Raw genomic sequence first — 14,961 nt, forward strand, 5'->3', positions numbered from 1 at the left:
CACCAGTTTTGTAGTATATGTCCATTTTTTATTTCTTTCTTATCAGGATGATGATCATTTAATGGGGGTGGAAGAGTGCAACCAGATGTGGAATTACTGTTTCTCATGTTGCAGTAAAGATGTAACACGTAGCAAAGTTCAATGTATTTTACCTGCACACACCCAACATCACTAATGCCCAAGCCTCCCCACCCCCACCCCCACCCCCTGTATTTTAAGCAAGTTTTCTGCACTTAATACACACAATTCTGGTGAAAATAACCTGTTTGTTTGTCAATATGTTCATAATGTTTATTTTCCATATTGAACCAGTTCCATACTTATGCATTGTAATAGTTCCTGCTAGAGTTAGAGAAAAACATGAACCTCATTTAAGCCAAATTGTGTAATGAATTTTAGAGATTTGGCCTTTAGTGTTGTGATATAAAGTGACATCAGTGTCAGCCTCATTCTGCAGCAGGGTATGTTGGGAGGAAAGTGAGGGGGGAACCTGTGGAGCTCTAACTGCAGCGCTGCACATACGCTGCCTTGATTACACATAATGCAGCCTGATCTCAGATCAAGCTTTGACCACCATGTGATCTCAAAGCTGCCATGGTCATGAGTAGGACTTAAAGAAAAGTGTTGTGCAGAATCAGCCATTTTCCCATTAGTTCACAGCCTACTGCAGGACATAGAAAGCACTGGGGTGTTCTAATTTATTTCATAGGCAGGTAGGACTGAAAACAATCACATAGAACAGTAGATATAGATAGGATAGTAGCCATGAAACACTGCTGAGGTCAAAACGGAAAATGATGAATAACAGACAAACAAAAAACACTGCTCCAAATTAATGACAAAATAAGCCACAGTCATCAAAAGGATCAACAAGGCATATAAGAATTTAATTAAATAATTCTCAATGTAATTAGGTCATTTAGCATTTAAGATTTTCATTCCTTCCACAGTAACAGAAAAGCAGTCAGTCCATTTACAAAGTAAGGCATATGAAAGCATGTAACATTTCTGTATCCAGAAGGCGCTCTTAACTTGAATTCATACATAGCACATATTACCTGCAATACATTTTATCACTCGCAATACATTTTCTGTTTCATTAGTGAACACTTCTTACAAGATAATTGGCTTAAAATGGCCTCTGGGAGTAATTCCAACATTATACTCCATTTGTGTGGAGTTCAGCATTACTGTGCTACATACTTAAGAGTCATGTCGTGTACAAATGTGTATGTGCAGGAAAGGGGCACAAACAGACTCTCTCTAAAATACCCTGCACCCACCTCCATAGCAAACCTAATGACCAACAGTTAATGTACCAACATAAGCCAAGTACATCTGACTGCAGTATTTTGGGGGGCGGGGGGTGTTCGATGACAACCACTTTCTATCTTCTTGAATTCTGCATTGGACTGGGTGATAGGATGTCTAAGGGTTGGGTTTAACGTCATTATCACCTGTAGAGCAGGAACTTGGCAAGCTGATGGGGGAGGGGGAGGCTGGGCACCAGGTGCAGGCGAGACCGCCCTAAAATCCGACGTATACAGAGCCGACACAGCTGGGAGAGAACGGAGGGCCCTTGGGAGAAAGGGGTGGAGCCAGATGTAAAAGGAGGACATAATATAGGAACAAAACAACATAAGAACGTAAGAGTAATAATGATGAGAACAGTCTATTTGGCCTCTTCATTTGCCTACAAACTGAAGCAGGGGTGTGGAGGGCCTTTGATGTGACTGAAGTGTCGGCACACCATATTTCCAAGGTCTAAATTCATTGCTGTTTGAAAATAAAACCTGCATAAATCTCAGCTCTGCAGACACTATGAGAAAGTATCCAGCGCTGTGTCAAGCCTGAATTTGAACACACCATGGGTCTGCCTCTACTGCCTGACCTGGAAAGCCGTTCCACACATTAAAAAGGCTCTGTGTAATAAACAAATAATAAATACAAAAAGAAAGGAGTATTGTCTGCTTTCTTTCTTATTTTCATTATTTTAAATATGCATTTTGTAATTGGGAGCCTGACGGTGCACCTGTGCAAACTGTGGAACAAGAATTCTATTTAAAACTAGTCTTGGAGGTAAAACAAATACACAAAAAACTAACAAATGCAAAACTGCTCTGATGAGCACTCAGAGGAAATGGTATCCTTAAGGTTATTTAAGACTGTCCTCACTCACTTAAAAGCAGTGCAAGGTAAAGTAGCATTATGGTTAGAAACCTAGGCTTTCACCTGAAAGGATGTAGGTACAATTCCCAGCTGGGTACCACAAAAGCAGGTACTTAACCTCAATTAAATATCCAGCTGTATTAATTGATTGAGTATAATAAAAAAATAAAAGCATCTCATAAATGTTAAAGGAAAATGATAGCTTGGATCGTATGCCAAGTGAAAAGAGGTTGTTTTTTGCTTTTCAACCACCAGTATTTATGAAGAAACATTAAACCTCAAAGTGTAAAAGCTCCAAAAGCTCCACATCTTACATAATGTAACCAGTCTTTTTTCTTGAAATGGTATTGCATCCTTGGAGTACCACGTAAGATATTTATTTTAAAACTTAAATTGGCATTTTGAAACTTTCTATGCATGCATAGTATGAAAGAACTGGCAAGTGAAAACCAAAAGTACCATAAGCAATCAGGCTTTAATTTATTGATGGAAATTGGGAGTAGGATGCTTAATGAGAAAGGCGATAAGTGATGCAATAAATTGTCGCAGTGGATGCTGTCCAGGAAAATCACATTCTGTCTACCTAAAGTGCTCATGAAAATCAGTAGGCAGTTGCAGCAAGGAACGAATTCCAGTAAAATGCATTGATAGGCTGGTGTATTTAACCACTTTAGTGAGTATGCTTTTTGCTTTTAACATAATTTGAAACAGAGCATGCTCAAATTACATTATTACTAGTAAAAAAATGGGGTTACTGCGTGCCTGTTTTTATTTCTTTAAAGTTTGTTCGCAACTAAATTTGTTTTTTTGTAGCCTACATTGTCAGATTTGAGTCTTTGCTGGAGCACCCGTTGTCACAGTGTTACCATAATGTCGAAGGAGTGCTTAAGCTATGGCAGGAATGTATGGGCTGGGCAGAGTTGAGGGCAGCCCATACATTGCTGCCAGTTCTTAAGTGAAGCACTTCATAAGTGGATAAATCTATTCCAGACTCAGAACAGGTGCACATGTATAGCAAAGGGGGGTCCAATCGTACCTGAAAATGCTTGACATGGGTGCAGGTTTTTGCTTTAGCCCAGCACGAAGAGAACTGATTGTGCTTATCGAGTTCTTGATTGGAGACCTTGATTATGGCTGGCTGGTTGCCACAGAAGTTGCGGGTGTCACTGATTCTGTGCTTTTTGCAAACTGTCTCTCAAATCTTTGTGCCTCTGTGTGTGTAGGTACATGTATACCCTATATGACCAAAAGTATTTGGACATCCCTTGGTCTGGGGATCTTTTTCATGGTTTGGGCTAGGCAAATGAAGTGAAGGCAAATGTGAAGGCAAATCTTAATGCTACAGCATACAGTACAATGACATTCTAGACGATTCTGTACTTGCCCAACAGTTTTGGGAAGTCCTTTTTCTGTTTCAGCATGACAATGCTTCTGAGCACACAGCAAGGTCTATATAAAAATGGTTTTGTCAAGAGCAGTGTGTCTGGCCTGCACAGAGCCCTGACCTCAACCCCATCCAACACCTTTGGGATCAGTTGGAAAGCCAACTGTGAGTCAGCCCTAATCACCCAATGAGTGATTGGGTCACCTCACTAATGCTCTATGCTGAATGGAGGCAAATCCCTGCAGCAATGCTCCAACATCTAGTATAAAGCCTTCCCAGGAGGGTGCAAGTTGTTACAGCAGCAAAAGGTGGACCAAGTCCATATTATTGCCCATAATTTTGGTTGTGATATTGGATGGCAGGTGTCCACATACTTTTGGCCATGTAGTGCATGTACATATATATATGTAGTGTATGTACATGGGCATATGTGTGTATATCTGTGTCTATGTACTATACATGTAATTGTGTCTGTTGTGTGCATTTCTCTTTGTGCATGTCGTTGTCTGTGAATGTGTGTTCCTGTACATGTATATATAATGAGTTAGACAGTCTGAGTGGGATTTGAACCTGGGCCTCTCACTTGTCCAAAGATTGCCATAGGCAACTGTGTTACCAGTCAGCTAAAGGTGAAATCGCCCCTAGCCAAGAGCAACGTAGTTATTTTTTAATTTTTTAATATTTTTTAGTGTCGCATCCTTTAAATAAAGTTCTGTGCTTCACTCCTTTAAATAAAGGAGGGTATGATACCTGCGAGTGTGTGCGGCGTATCATACCCTCTCTCAGCTGCAGTGCTGTCTCCACAGGGCTGCTGGGTGCTGCCAGCTCCACAGGTTTCCTCCCCTCAGAGTTCTTGCTCTGGACATTTGCTCCGTACTCCAGCAGCAGCTCCACCACCCTCACGCTGGGCCTCTGTGCTGCGGCATGCAGGGGTGACTCCTGGGCCTTCCCACTGTGGACATCAGCCCCTGGGAGGGGAAGCACACATTTATATAAGCCTGCACTTAAGCATAACAATGTGCACCTGTCAGGATGCGTGGGGGGGTTGGACCCAAACGCAGAGGTCAAAAACACAAAACTCCAAATGAAGGGAAACAAAGACTTTACTAAATAAACAGGGAACAAACAGGCCACGAGGGGCAAAACCATAAACACAAAAAGACACTTAAGAACCTAAAAAACCAAAACAGAACACGGGCAGGGCGGAACACAGGCAGGACAGAAAACACACAAGGCACAAACAGGACCAGAAGCGGGCAGAATACATACATTCAGAAGAGGATACAAGTGGAAACAAACACAAGGAAACCAGAACACAGACAGGAGCGCATGGAGCAGGAACTTGAGGAGGGGAGCACAGAACAACCAGACATAACCACAAGAATCCAGCACCTGAGTCAAGGAAGAGGGCAACTTAAATAGAACACACTGACGAGACACAGGAGGGCACCATGAACAATCAGGCCACGGAAGGGGAAGGGAAAACGAGACAGCCAGAAAACAATGATTGGACAATTGGAAACAATCATACAATTAACACAGGAGGAGCAGGACACAAAACAGAAGTGCCGCCATCTGGCGGCCCAACAGGGAAAACGCAGACAGAAACACAGGACCATGACAGCACCATTTTAAGTTTTTTTGGATGGACCTGCTAATTCCCAATCGCAATGTCCCAGTGTTTCCCATACAATGAATTTATTTGGGTGGCCTGCCCAATTAGATTTACAACCGCCCAAAAGGTTTTTTGGTATTCATTTGCTTTTTTCTATAAACAACACACTATACATTTGGTTTTGTTTTTTTTTAATGTCAAAGTGACATACAGCTGACTCTTGTTTTGCTGCGTTAGCTGGCCCTCCCTCCTCCCTCTTGTAGTCGCCATTTGTAGAGCAGAGCAGGGAGGACAGTGTTTGAATGTGAACACTATTAGAAGGACAGTCCCACAACCGCATTAGTGCCAGGTAACAAAATATCTGAAGTTTTTCAAAATGCATGTTGTTATGCATCATTTCTTCAAAAGAACATGTCTTCTGCCCTAACCAAGACTGCAAAGTTATCAATATTATTTGGATTAATTTTAGCTAGCATTTAGCTCGCTAAAATTATCAGCATTTACCCAGCTAACTTTTGCTTAGATAGCTAATGAAAAATAAACATTTCACTTTTGACAGAGATGAGTATTAAAAAAATGATTCTTTAAAAAAGAAGGCTAGAGGAGGAGGAGGGAGAAACTGCACCACATTAATGTTATAGTAACAGATATGATTAACAGTTAGACCTACTTACTTTAATTGAAATTAATTAAAATCATTGTGTTTAGAAATTGGCTCATTTTGGATATCAGGCACCAAGTACTTTAAAGCCCTTAATTTATGATAGATATGTTTAGAATTTGTATGTGATCATTTTATCGTAATCATTCTGATAGCATGAAGGTTTGTCTGTTACTGAGACCATTAAAGCAAAAATTGTTTTAGTTTGGGTTCCTTTTGTACTCTGTTCATCCTCTCTGTCATTGGTTCAGATTTCACCTTCATCTGTAGACACGACCAATGTATAAATAAATAAATAAATAAATAAATAAATAAATTGCCTTAACACAAAATATTAAAATGTGCCCGTATCTGTCTGTACAGCAAAATGTAATAACCTCTTAATAGTTACAATGCAATGCCCCCCCACCCCCCCACCCCCAACACGTACGTGGAATCAACCGTCACAAATAAATTCTTAACCTGTGGGAAACACTGTGGCCACACAGCTCATATTTTTCACACAAATTGCAGAACGGATTAATAAGGCCATTTACAGAAGTACTTCAAAGCAGTTATTCAGGGACACAAAAAGCTCTATCTCCTCTAGATAGAGAGGCTGCCCACATAGACTGAAACAGAACAGTATCCATCTAGTTGTTTTACTGTATTCTTTGGGAGGCCTGTGAAACAGACAGAAAGACACACACACACACACACACACATACGCACGCACACACATGCACACCACACACACACACACACACACACGCATGAACACATGCACACCACACACATACATACACGCACACACACAAACATGAACACATGCATACCACACACACACACACACACACACACACATACACAAACATGAACACATGCACACCATACATATGCACAATATTACATAACTGGGATAACAGGAGACAACATATGATTTATATATATATGTGAGGCAATTGGCACATGTTCACTCAATTGAAATACCATGATTGATGTGTTCTCTACATGCATTGCAAAACTGTGTAGTGTGCAGTCAGACTGGCTAGCTTCAATTCTGGAGAGAATATATGTTTTTTCTAGGCGTCTTGAATACCTCAAAAATGTACTATGGCAGAAGTGGCCAGTGGGCCATGGCAAGAGTTTAAAGAGACTGACCCAACTGTAGTAGGTGCTCCACACTGTCTGCTCTCTGAGAGACACAGGCCACGTAGAGAGGGGTTCCCTGTTGCAGTATTTCCAGGTCAATGTCCACTCCATTGGCAGACAAAATCTCCACACACTCCCAGTGGCCTGATAACAGATGACCAAAACCATCCCCAGCCATCAGTTTCAGGGTAAATATGTTTATTCTCACAGCAGAAGTGCCTTCAACAAGGGAAATATTTGCAGTGAACTATGTTACCTAGAAACAGTTACTGCTGAATTATTTCAAATCGAACATTCTATTTTGACAGCCGATTACGCTGATTGAAAGGTGCACTATGTAAGAATAAAAGTGTAAGAACACTTTTATTCTTATTTGGGTAAATTTCCTTCACATCCTGATATCAATAAATAAATAAATAGACTCTAAGAAAAAAATCCAGTCTCCCTGAAATCAGCCACTCTAAATTTCATTGTGCCTAAATCTTAACAACCAATCAGGACAGCTCTCTGCAAGAAGGCCAATCAGGAGAGCTCTTTGTCTGTTAATTATGTTGCATGTTCACAGCACTGTCAGGGCGGAGATGGGGCTATAACTAGCTAGTTGCCTAGAAAACTATAAAAGAATAGCAGAGAGAAATCTGCCAGAATTACTAGTTCCGCGTTTGACTAAAAAAGTGCGTACTGATTTTTTTTTTAAAGAAAAAAGACTGTCAAAGAAAAGATTGTGTGTAAAAAGAAATTAAACCAAGCAAGACAAGACTCAAATGAACATCAGTTTGGCTTTTCAGCGAGAGCTAAGGGACTTGACAGGCTTCAAAATTGGCACAGTAAGTTATTCTTACCGTGAAGAATGCCTGAATTCTATGCATTTTGGACAGATTTGATTGCGAAGTACATCTATTGCTGTTTCCATCACAGCACTTTTGACACAAGCAATATCGAAAGCGCTGTCCTAAAATGTCTTCTTACCGTGTGGTGTGCCTGGCCTGCAAGTGTAGAAATGCGTGGCACGGTTATATTGAGAAATACCGTCTTTCAGAAAAAGGCTATTTGCTTTGACTGCATCTCAATCAGGGTGGCATGGTGGCGCTGGTGCAGTGGGTAGCACTGTCGCCTCACATCAAGAAGGTTGTGGGTTCTGTGTGTTTAAAACCAGCACTAAACTGTAGGCTACACAAGAAAAATTCAGGGGAGAATCTGTAGTTAGTACATAAGAAAACTGAAGTGAGCCTCAGCCATGTTTTTGAGTTGATGGAACTGACTGCAAACGCAAAGATGTCATTGAGAAATGCATGATAATAGGATAGCACAATATTCCTGAACTCCAATTAGTGCCAGAAGAAGAACATCAAACAACACGAAAAACACAACCCTGTTCAAGTACTGTAAGCTTCATATATCCATGCCACTTTGTATATAAAGTGACCAGTATTTCATTGTACACTCCTTTTGAAATTGCTCGAGTGTTTGAATCACTTGTACCGGTCGGGATGGATCTTGTGGGGAAACTGACGGCAACTCCAAGAGACAGTATGTACTGCTTTATGTTCAACTACAAAACAAAGTGTGCAGAGGCATATCTACTAAAGTCTAAGCAAGCTGAGGATGTAGCATAATGTATTTAGGACTGAGGAGGGGAATTCGGGTAAGATGTGCTGCTATGTTACCATTAATTTTCAATGATTTCTCAATAAAAACAACTTTGCCTGTGCAACCAGTTTCATTTACCCAAAAACACGGCTGAGGCTCAGTTCAGGTTTCTTACTAACAATGGATTCTCCCCTGAATTCTATGATGGAGTGGTGCAGGGATGTCTTTCATGATATCATATGATAGGGCTACTACTTGAATAAACAGTTTAAGGTGGAAGGGAACTTCAACAAGGAAGACCCTACAAAGAATTATAAGCACACTAATATAGAATGCTTTTTTTAAATAAGAAAATGTACTTAGTTCACTTTTGAATTATTATACACATTAGGAAAATATACTTGATTAAATTAATTCAGGCTTATACTTGAACTTTTAACTTTGTAACTTTTAGTACATCAAATATACTCAAGTAGGCTGCAGAAATTACAGCCACTAAAATACTGAACTAGATCTAAGCCACTAATGATGCCTGGATGTTTCAGTTACCTTTGATTTTTATTAACCAAAAACAAAAAAGTGGGCCAAATTCAGACTAGTGGGTCTATATTTAAAGTTCACGGGCAGCCTAAGTAGCCTACAGTTTGTCTTTTTCCTTTCGTTTTTTTTTTGTTTTTTTTTTTTGGTAAGGTGGTGTTTTTATGATGCCATTATAAGCTGACTGAGTAGGTGATTTTTTAATGTGTTTTTATGCATAGTAGGTTATCTAAATGCAGTTATTGCCTTTTTTATTTATATTCTCAGGCCAGGAAGATTGAGGCTGTGTGATACAATAGTTTGTACTCTGTCCTTTTACTTTCCTGTAAGAAATGTAGCAAATTGATGTGTGACTGGGGCATGTTTCTCACCATTCCCATGGCAACACAGAAATCCTGTGCAATGGTGTGATAGCACACCCTGCTCGAGACTGGACTTTTCTGGACTGTCAGTCTTTCTGATCAATATAAGTGACTAATTGCTTTTAGCTCACACCCACATATCGCAATTAGAAATCCCCAAAGCACAGCCACAAATTTCAGCTTTTATTAATAAATAGTAAATTTCATCACCTGGCCTTGTCTTGTTCTGACTTTCATGTTAGAACATCTTAGAGTACATGGTTCAGTGGTAGAGTGCATCTTGCCTACAGATGGCAGCACTAAGTCAATCATCCTGTAAACTGAATGTATAACTTCAAATTGTTTTTTACTGGAAATAGGGTGCAGTGATAACCATTCATAAATTCTGTTTCCAGGTACACACATATTTTTTTGGCTGCAGTGCTCCTTGCACATAGTGGCGATTAAGAGGAACAACTGCTACTCCAAATTGGGCAGAAGAGAAAGGGTAAGGAAATTGGTAAAAAAATGTGATGTGACTAACAGAATATAGTACTGGACCTAACAAAAGACGTTAAACTACTTAGGGTTGCTCTATTCCTGTTCCAGAGGACTGAAATTATAAACACTTCCTACAACTCAATAGTGCAAAAAGGCAAGTTAATCAAGACAACAACTAATTATGTCAAACAATTCATTCAATATCACTCTCCAGGACAAAAGTGAAATGACACAGATTTTTTAAAGATAAAGCTCATTTCATGTAAGAAGTATTTTCACCATTACTCTTTTTATATCTGGCATATGCACTGAGCTGAAAATGTGCACTTTAACCACATGTGATTTGTTTGATTACAAATCTAAAATGTTATACAGAGGCAAATCAAGAAAAAATATGTTGTTGTCCCAAACGTTATGGAGCTCACATAAATATGATTTAGTTCATGTGAAGTAACCTAACTACCTGTGGAATTAGCTAATGTTGAATAAGAACTTTGTTACATGAAATTCACCAAGAGAGACATGATTTGCTCAAACAGGATGTGATGGAGCCTCAGCCAGCACCTTTTTTTGCAGCTTGGTGGATGGGTGAAGCCACCAGATGGGCGGGGTGGTGGCGGGGGCCGTACTCCAGCAGCAAGCGTAAGCAGGCAGCACTGCCGCTACAGCAGGCGTTGAATAGTGGGGTTATGCTGTTGATGGTCACCATGGTAACCTTGATACAAATACACGTGCACTTGCTTTTTAAACACAACCCCCAAAAATGTAAGCCAAAAAAAGTTATTATATATATATATATAGAAGTGGAATTGCTTACATTGGCCCCATTTTCCAACAGCAACTTTGCACAAGTAGCATGGCCCCCCAGACAAGCTTCATGGAGGGGAGACAGTCCATCCATGGTGACAATATTCACATTGAAACCCTGGGAAGAGAAAAAAACTTAAAAACTTAAACTTAAATCCCTGGTTTTCTTTTCTCCCAGGTAATTAGTGCTACTAATTGGCCAGAGTGTCTTCACACCTGACTCCCACGCAAAGAGAGGGTGGAAAACCAGCAGTTCTCGGCCCTCGAGGACCGTGAGTTGCTGACCCCTGCCTTAGAGTGTCTCAACTGGTAACATTTCACTTGAACTGAAATTGCATAAAGATTACATTATACCATCATAAACTTGGCATAACCCATGACAGTGCATGGAATTTTGTGAGTGTTTTACAAATCTATCATCACATAGCCAGTATGCTAGATTTTGTATGAATAAATATGATTTCATATGTGGACATTTATACATTTTTAAGGGTGGACCCTGCGATATGACACAGTAACAAAATGAGCAGGGTAACCATAGCCTAAAGAAAATGGACGAAGTGACTGTGACATCGTCCACTGACATTCCAGGGGCTTGCGAAAATCATTCTGAAGCCGCAGAAATGCAGTTTTTGTCAAAACATAGTGCCTAGGCAGTGGTCACCAGATTGGTCCACAAAATATTTTAAAAATTCTCAAATAACACACATTTTAACACACAGGTGGCTGAATGATTTATCCTGGAGCCAACCATGCTAGCGAGCAACATCTCTCGCAAGACCAGGAAGTGAACTTCAAAAACAAAGCCCAGCCTTGGCCCCTTGGGAGATATTCAACAAGCACATATGGGAGTGATGTTCAGGTGTCCACATGCTTTTGGTTATGTAGTGTATCTCCCCTCAATGACATGTATTATCTTCCATGAGATACTACAATATACACAAAACCAACTATAATTTATTTTGTCTTGCCTATGCAGTTTGCAATCACCTGCCTCATTGTCAGGTTTGTTTACTTCTGGCAATGCATATGGATGCACAGGACATTACAGGAAAGGAGGGGAGTAATGATTCACACTTGAATGGTGACACACTTTCAGACAAAGGAGCACTGTGAAACAGATTTGACTTACAGTCACAATTGCTCACTACAGTTTTGCTCCATTTACATGTGTCCAACATCATACCCCAGGGATCTTTAAGGTTCATTTTACGTGTGATATAAGGATTGGTTCATTGTGTACCTGTGTGATATGTGGAGTGGTTCATTGTGTACCTGTGTGATATGTGGAGCGGTTCATTGTGTACCTGTGTGATATGTGAAGCAGTTCATTGTGTACCTGTGTGATATGTGGAGCAGTTCATTGTGTACCTGTGTGATATGTGGAGTAGTTCATTGTGTACCTGTGTGATATGTGGAGTGGTTCACATTGTGTACCTGTGAAATATGAAGCAGTTCATTGTGTACCTGTGTGATATGTGGAGTGGTTCATTGTGTACCTGTGTGATATGTGGAGCGGTTCATTGTGTACCTGTGTGATATGTGAAGCGGTTCATTGTGTACCTGTGTGATATGTGGAGCGGTTCATTGTGTACCTGTGTGATATGTGGAGCGGTTCATTGTGTACCTGTGTGATATGTGGAGTAGTTCATTGTGTACCTGTGTGATATGTAGAGCGGTTCATTGTGTACCTGTGTGATATGTGGAGCGGTTCATTGTGTACCTGTGTGATATGTGGAGTGGTTCATTGTGTACCTGTGTGATATGTGGAGTGGTTCACATTGTGTACCTGTGAAATATGAAGCAGTTCATTGTGTACCTGTGTGACGAGTGTCCTGAGGGAGAGTAGATGGCCCTGGAAGGCGGCTTCATGGAGAGGGGACCTGTCTGCCCAGGACCCTGTAACACACACGCACACACACAAATATGCGTATACGCACATGCATGTACGTACAGTACAAACTAATATATAAAGCCCCTAACAATTTTAAGGTCAAACATTTCTTTTCTGTTTGTTTTCTAATAATTTATTTTCATTTTTTTAATTCCATTTGGTTCAACAAGCCTCACTCACCCCCCTGAAATGTATGGCAGATATAATTGCCATAGAGATCTTTTCTGGAGTCCCACGACAGGTCCGAGATTCCTGTAATGTCCTGCCTCTTCCCTGTGCAGCTTCTCCGGAGCGGGGTAACGTTTTCCGACATGGTCTCAGGTCCTGTTTGGGAAAGCTGACGGGCTGTTGTTTACTGCGTGCCAAATTTGGGGGCACGGGAACACGTGCTTCAGTGGTGTGACTGTGAGAGAAAGAGGAGCGAGCTCGATTACTTTCACACATGTTGCTCCCATATAGCTGCCAGGTTGTAGCACAGCAGAATTAACAACTGAGTAAAAACTAAAGGGCATTTGCATTTCTGCTTTGGCAGTGAAAGGACTGCTGAAGTAGAACTAAAACATATGTAAAACATATAGATTTCTCATGCTACCAAATCCATATCTGACAACAGAAATAGTGTTAACATCAACAGTGAAAAGATGAAAAACACATTTCCATTTAATTGATATTGCTCTTTCCTATTCAAAGCATGCCAATAACTGTAAGTAACAAATGCTAATGTTCTCTTTTGGTCCAGACCAGGTAAATATTGTACATTTAATTAATACTATATTGCTATCTGACCAATAAAAGATAATATGTATGAAATATTTACACTTCAACTACCAACAGTTGTTGTGGTGAGCTGTATTTAAAAGCAATGATGATTGTTCATTTAAAAACGAAACCATGAAATTTCAATGTTGTCAGTACAGTGATTCGCTTGAAATACGTGCCCTAAACATGGCACATTTCCAAAACATTTGTCACAATACACTTTACAGCAGACCATGGTTGAAAAACCCCATAATAGCAAGCTTAGGACTCCAGTGGACAGAAAGCCTCCTTTGATGGAACAAATAGGAAGAGAATGTGATCACTGGAAGAATCTGGTGTGGAAGTAAAACTGAGAGACTGCGAGCAGGAAACACCTTTGGGCCATACACCAGTCCAGAAGAGACCATTTGTGGCCTCATCTCCATTTTTCATACTGTGGCAGGCTCACGGGTGTGGGGTTTCCACGTCACCAATTTGATAACTAAACAATCACACGAAACACAACTGGAGTGAAATTGGGGGATTTATTTAGGGAAAATTTACACAAGGAGGGGAAGGGGAAATTCAGCAACCAATCCAAAGTCCACAATCCGTTCTCGTTGTCCTTTTCCGTAATCCAGGGATATCCAAAAAACCAGGTCCTCAGCCAGAACAGTTCGGTACACAGCGGGGTTTGTCAAGCAGTCCGGGTCACAACAGGTAATCACACAGATATTTTTAGCTCTTACTCACTCTCCACAACACGCGTTTCCCTCACGGTACTTTGCGCCGTTTGTGCACTCCGCTTCCCCTTTTATTCCTCCCCCCTTAATGGCTTAATTAGGCCCAGGCTTGCCTTGTTGGGGCAGGAAGTCCATATAAGGCTCGGGGGTGGAGCCAGCGGGCGGCAACGTATCTGCCCTCAATTACCACTCCCCTCACCTCTCCCTGCCGTCTGCCACACACCCCCCCCCTCAGCTCCGACCGGGAGGGAGGGGCGGTCCAGCTCCCTAGAGCATCCCTCCTGGAGAGGGCATCGGCATTTCCATGGGCTGCACCTGATCTGTGGATGACAGAGAACGCAAAGGGCTGTAAGGATAGAAACCAGCGGGTGACCCGGGCGTTACTGTCCTTATTACGTGACATCCAAACCAGTGGTGCATGGTCCGTTACGAGGGTGAAGTGCTGTCCCAATAAGTAATACTTCAGCGTTTCCAGGGCCCACTTGATCGCTAGACATTCTTTCTCCACAGTGGAATATCTTTGCTCCCGTGGTAACAGCTTCCGGCTAATGTATACGACTGGGTGTTCCTCACCTTCTTGTAGCTGTGATACGACGGCCCCCACCCCTGTTTCGGACGCATCGGTCTGCACCACCCACTAGTCGACTCTTCGATGATTCCTGCTTCCAACATCATTTTTACCTCGTCCCTTATGGCGTCTCTCCTCGCTTCTGGTATGCGGTAGGGTCTCAATTTCACCTGGGCCTTAATGGCTTAATTAGGCCCAGGCTTGCCCCGTTGGGGCAGGAAGTCCATATAAGGCTCGGGGGTGGAGCCAGCGGGCGGCAACGTATCTGCCCTCAATTACCAC

General features: G+C 41.3%; 1 protein-coding gene across 1 annotated transcript; it reads right to left on the minus strand.

The window, feature by feature from the left end:
- Positions 1-879: 879 nt before the first annotated feature.
- Positions 880-12,946, minus strand: LOC118222842 (ankyrin repeat and SOCS box protein 11-like). The gene is made up of 7 exons (XM_035408733.1): positions 12,811-12,946; positions 12,556-12,635; positions 10,747-10,854; positions 10,494-10,644; positions 6,970-7,104; positions 4,330-4,521; positions 880-1,578 (listed from the first exon to the last, which is right to left on the minus strand). The coding sequence occupies exons 1-7, from the start codon at positions 12,941-12,943 to the stop codon at positions 1,454-1,456; spliced, it is 924 nt and encodes a 307-aa protein (XP_035264624.1). The 5' UTR covers positions 12,944-12,946; the 3' UTR covers positions 880-1,453.
- Positions 12,947-14,961: the final 2,015 nt, after the last annotated feature.

Source organism: Anguilla anguilla, chromosome 3 (assembly GCF_013347855.1).
Source record: "Anguilla anguilla isolate fAngAng1 chromosome 3, fAngAng1.pri, whole genome shotgun sequence".
NCBI lineage: Eukaryota > Metazoa > Chordata > Actinopteri > Anguilliformes > Anguillidae > Anguilla > Anguilla anguilla.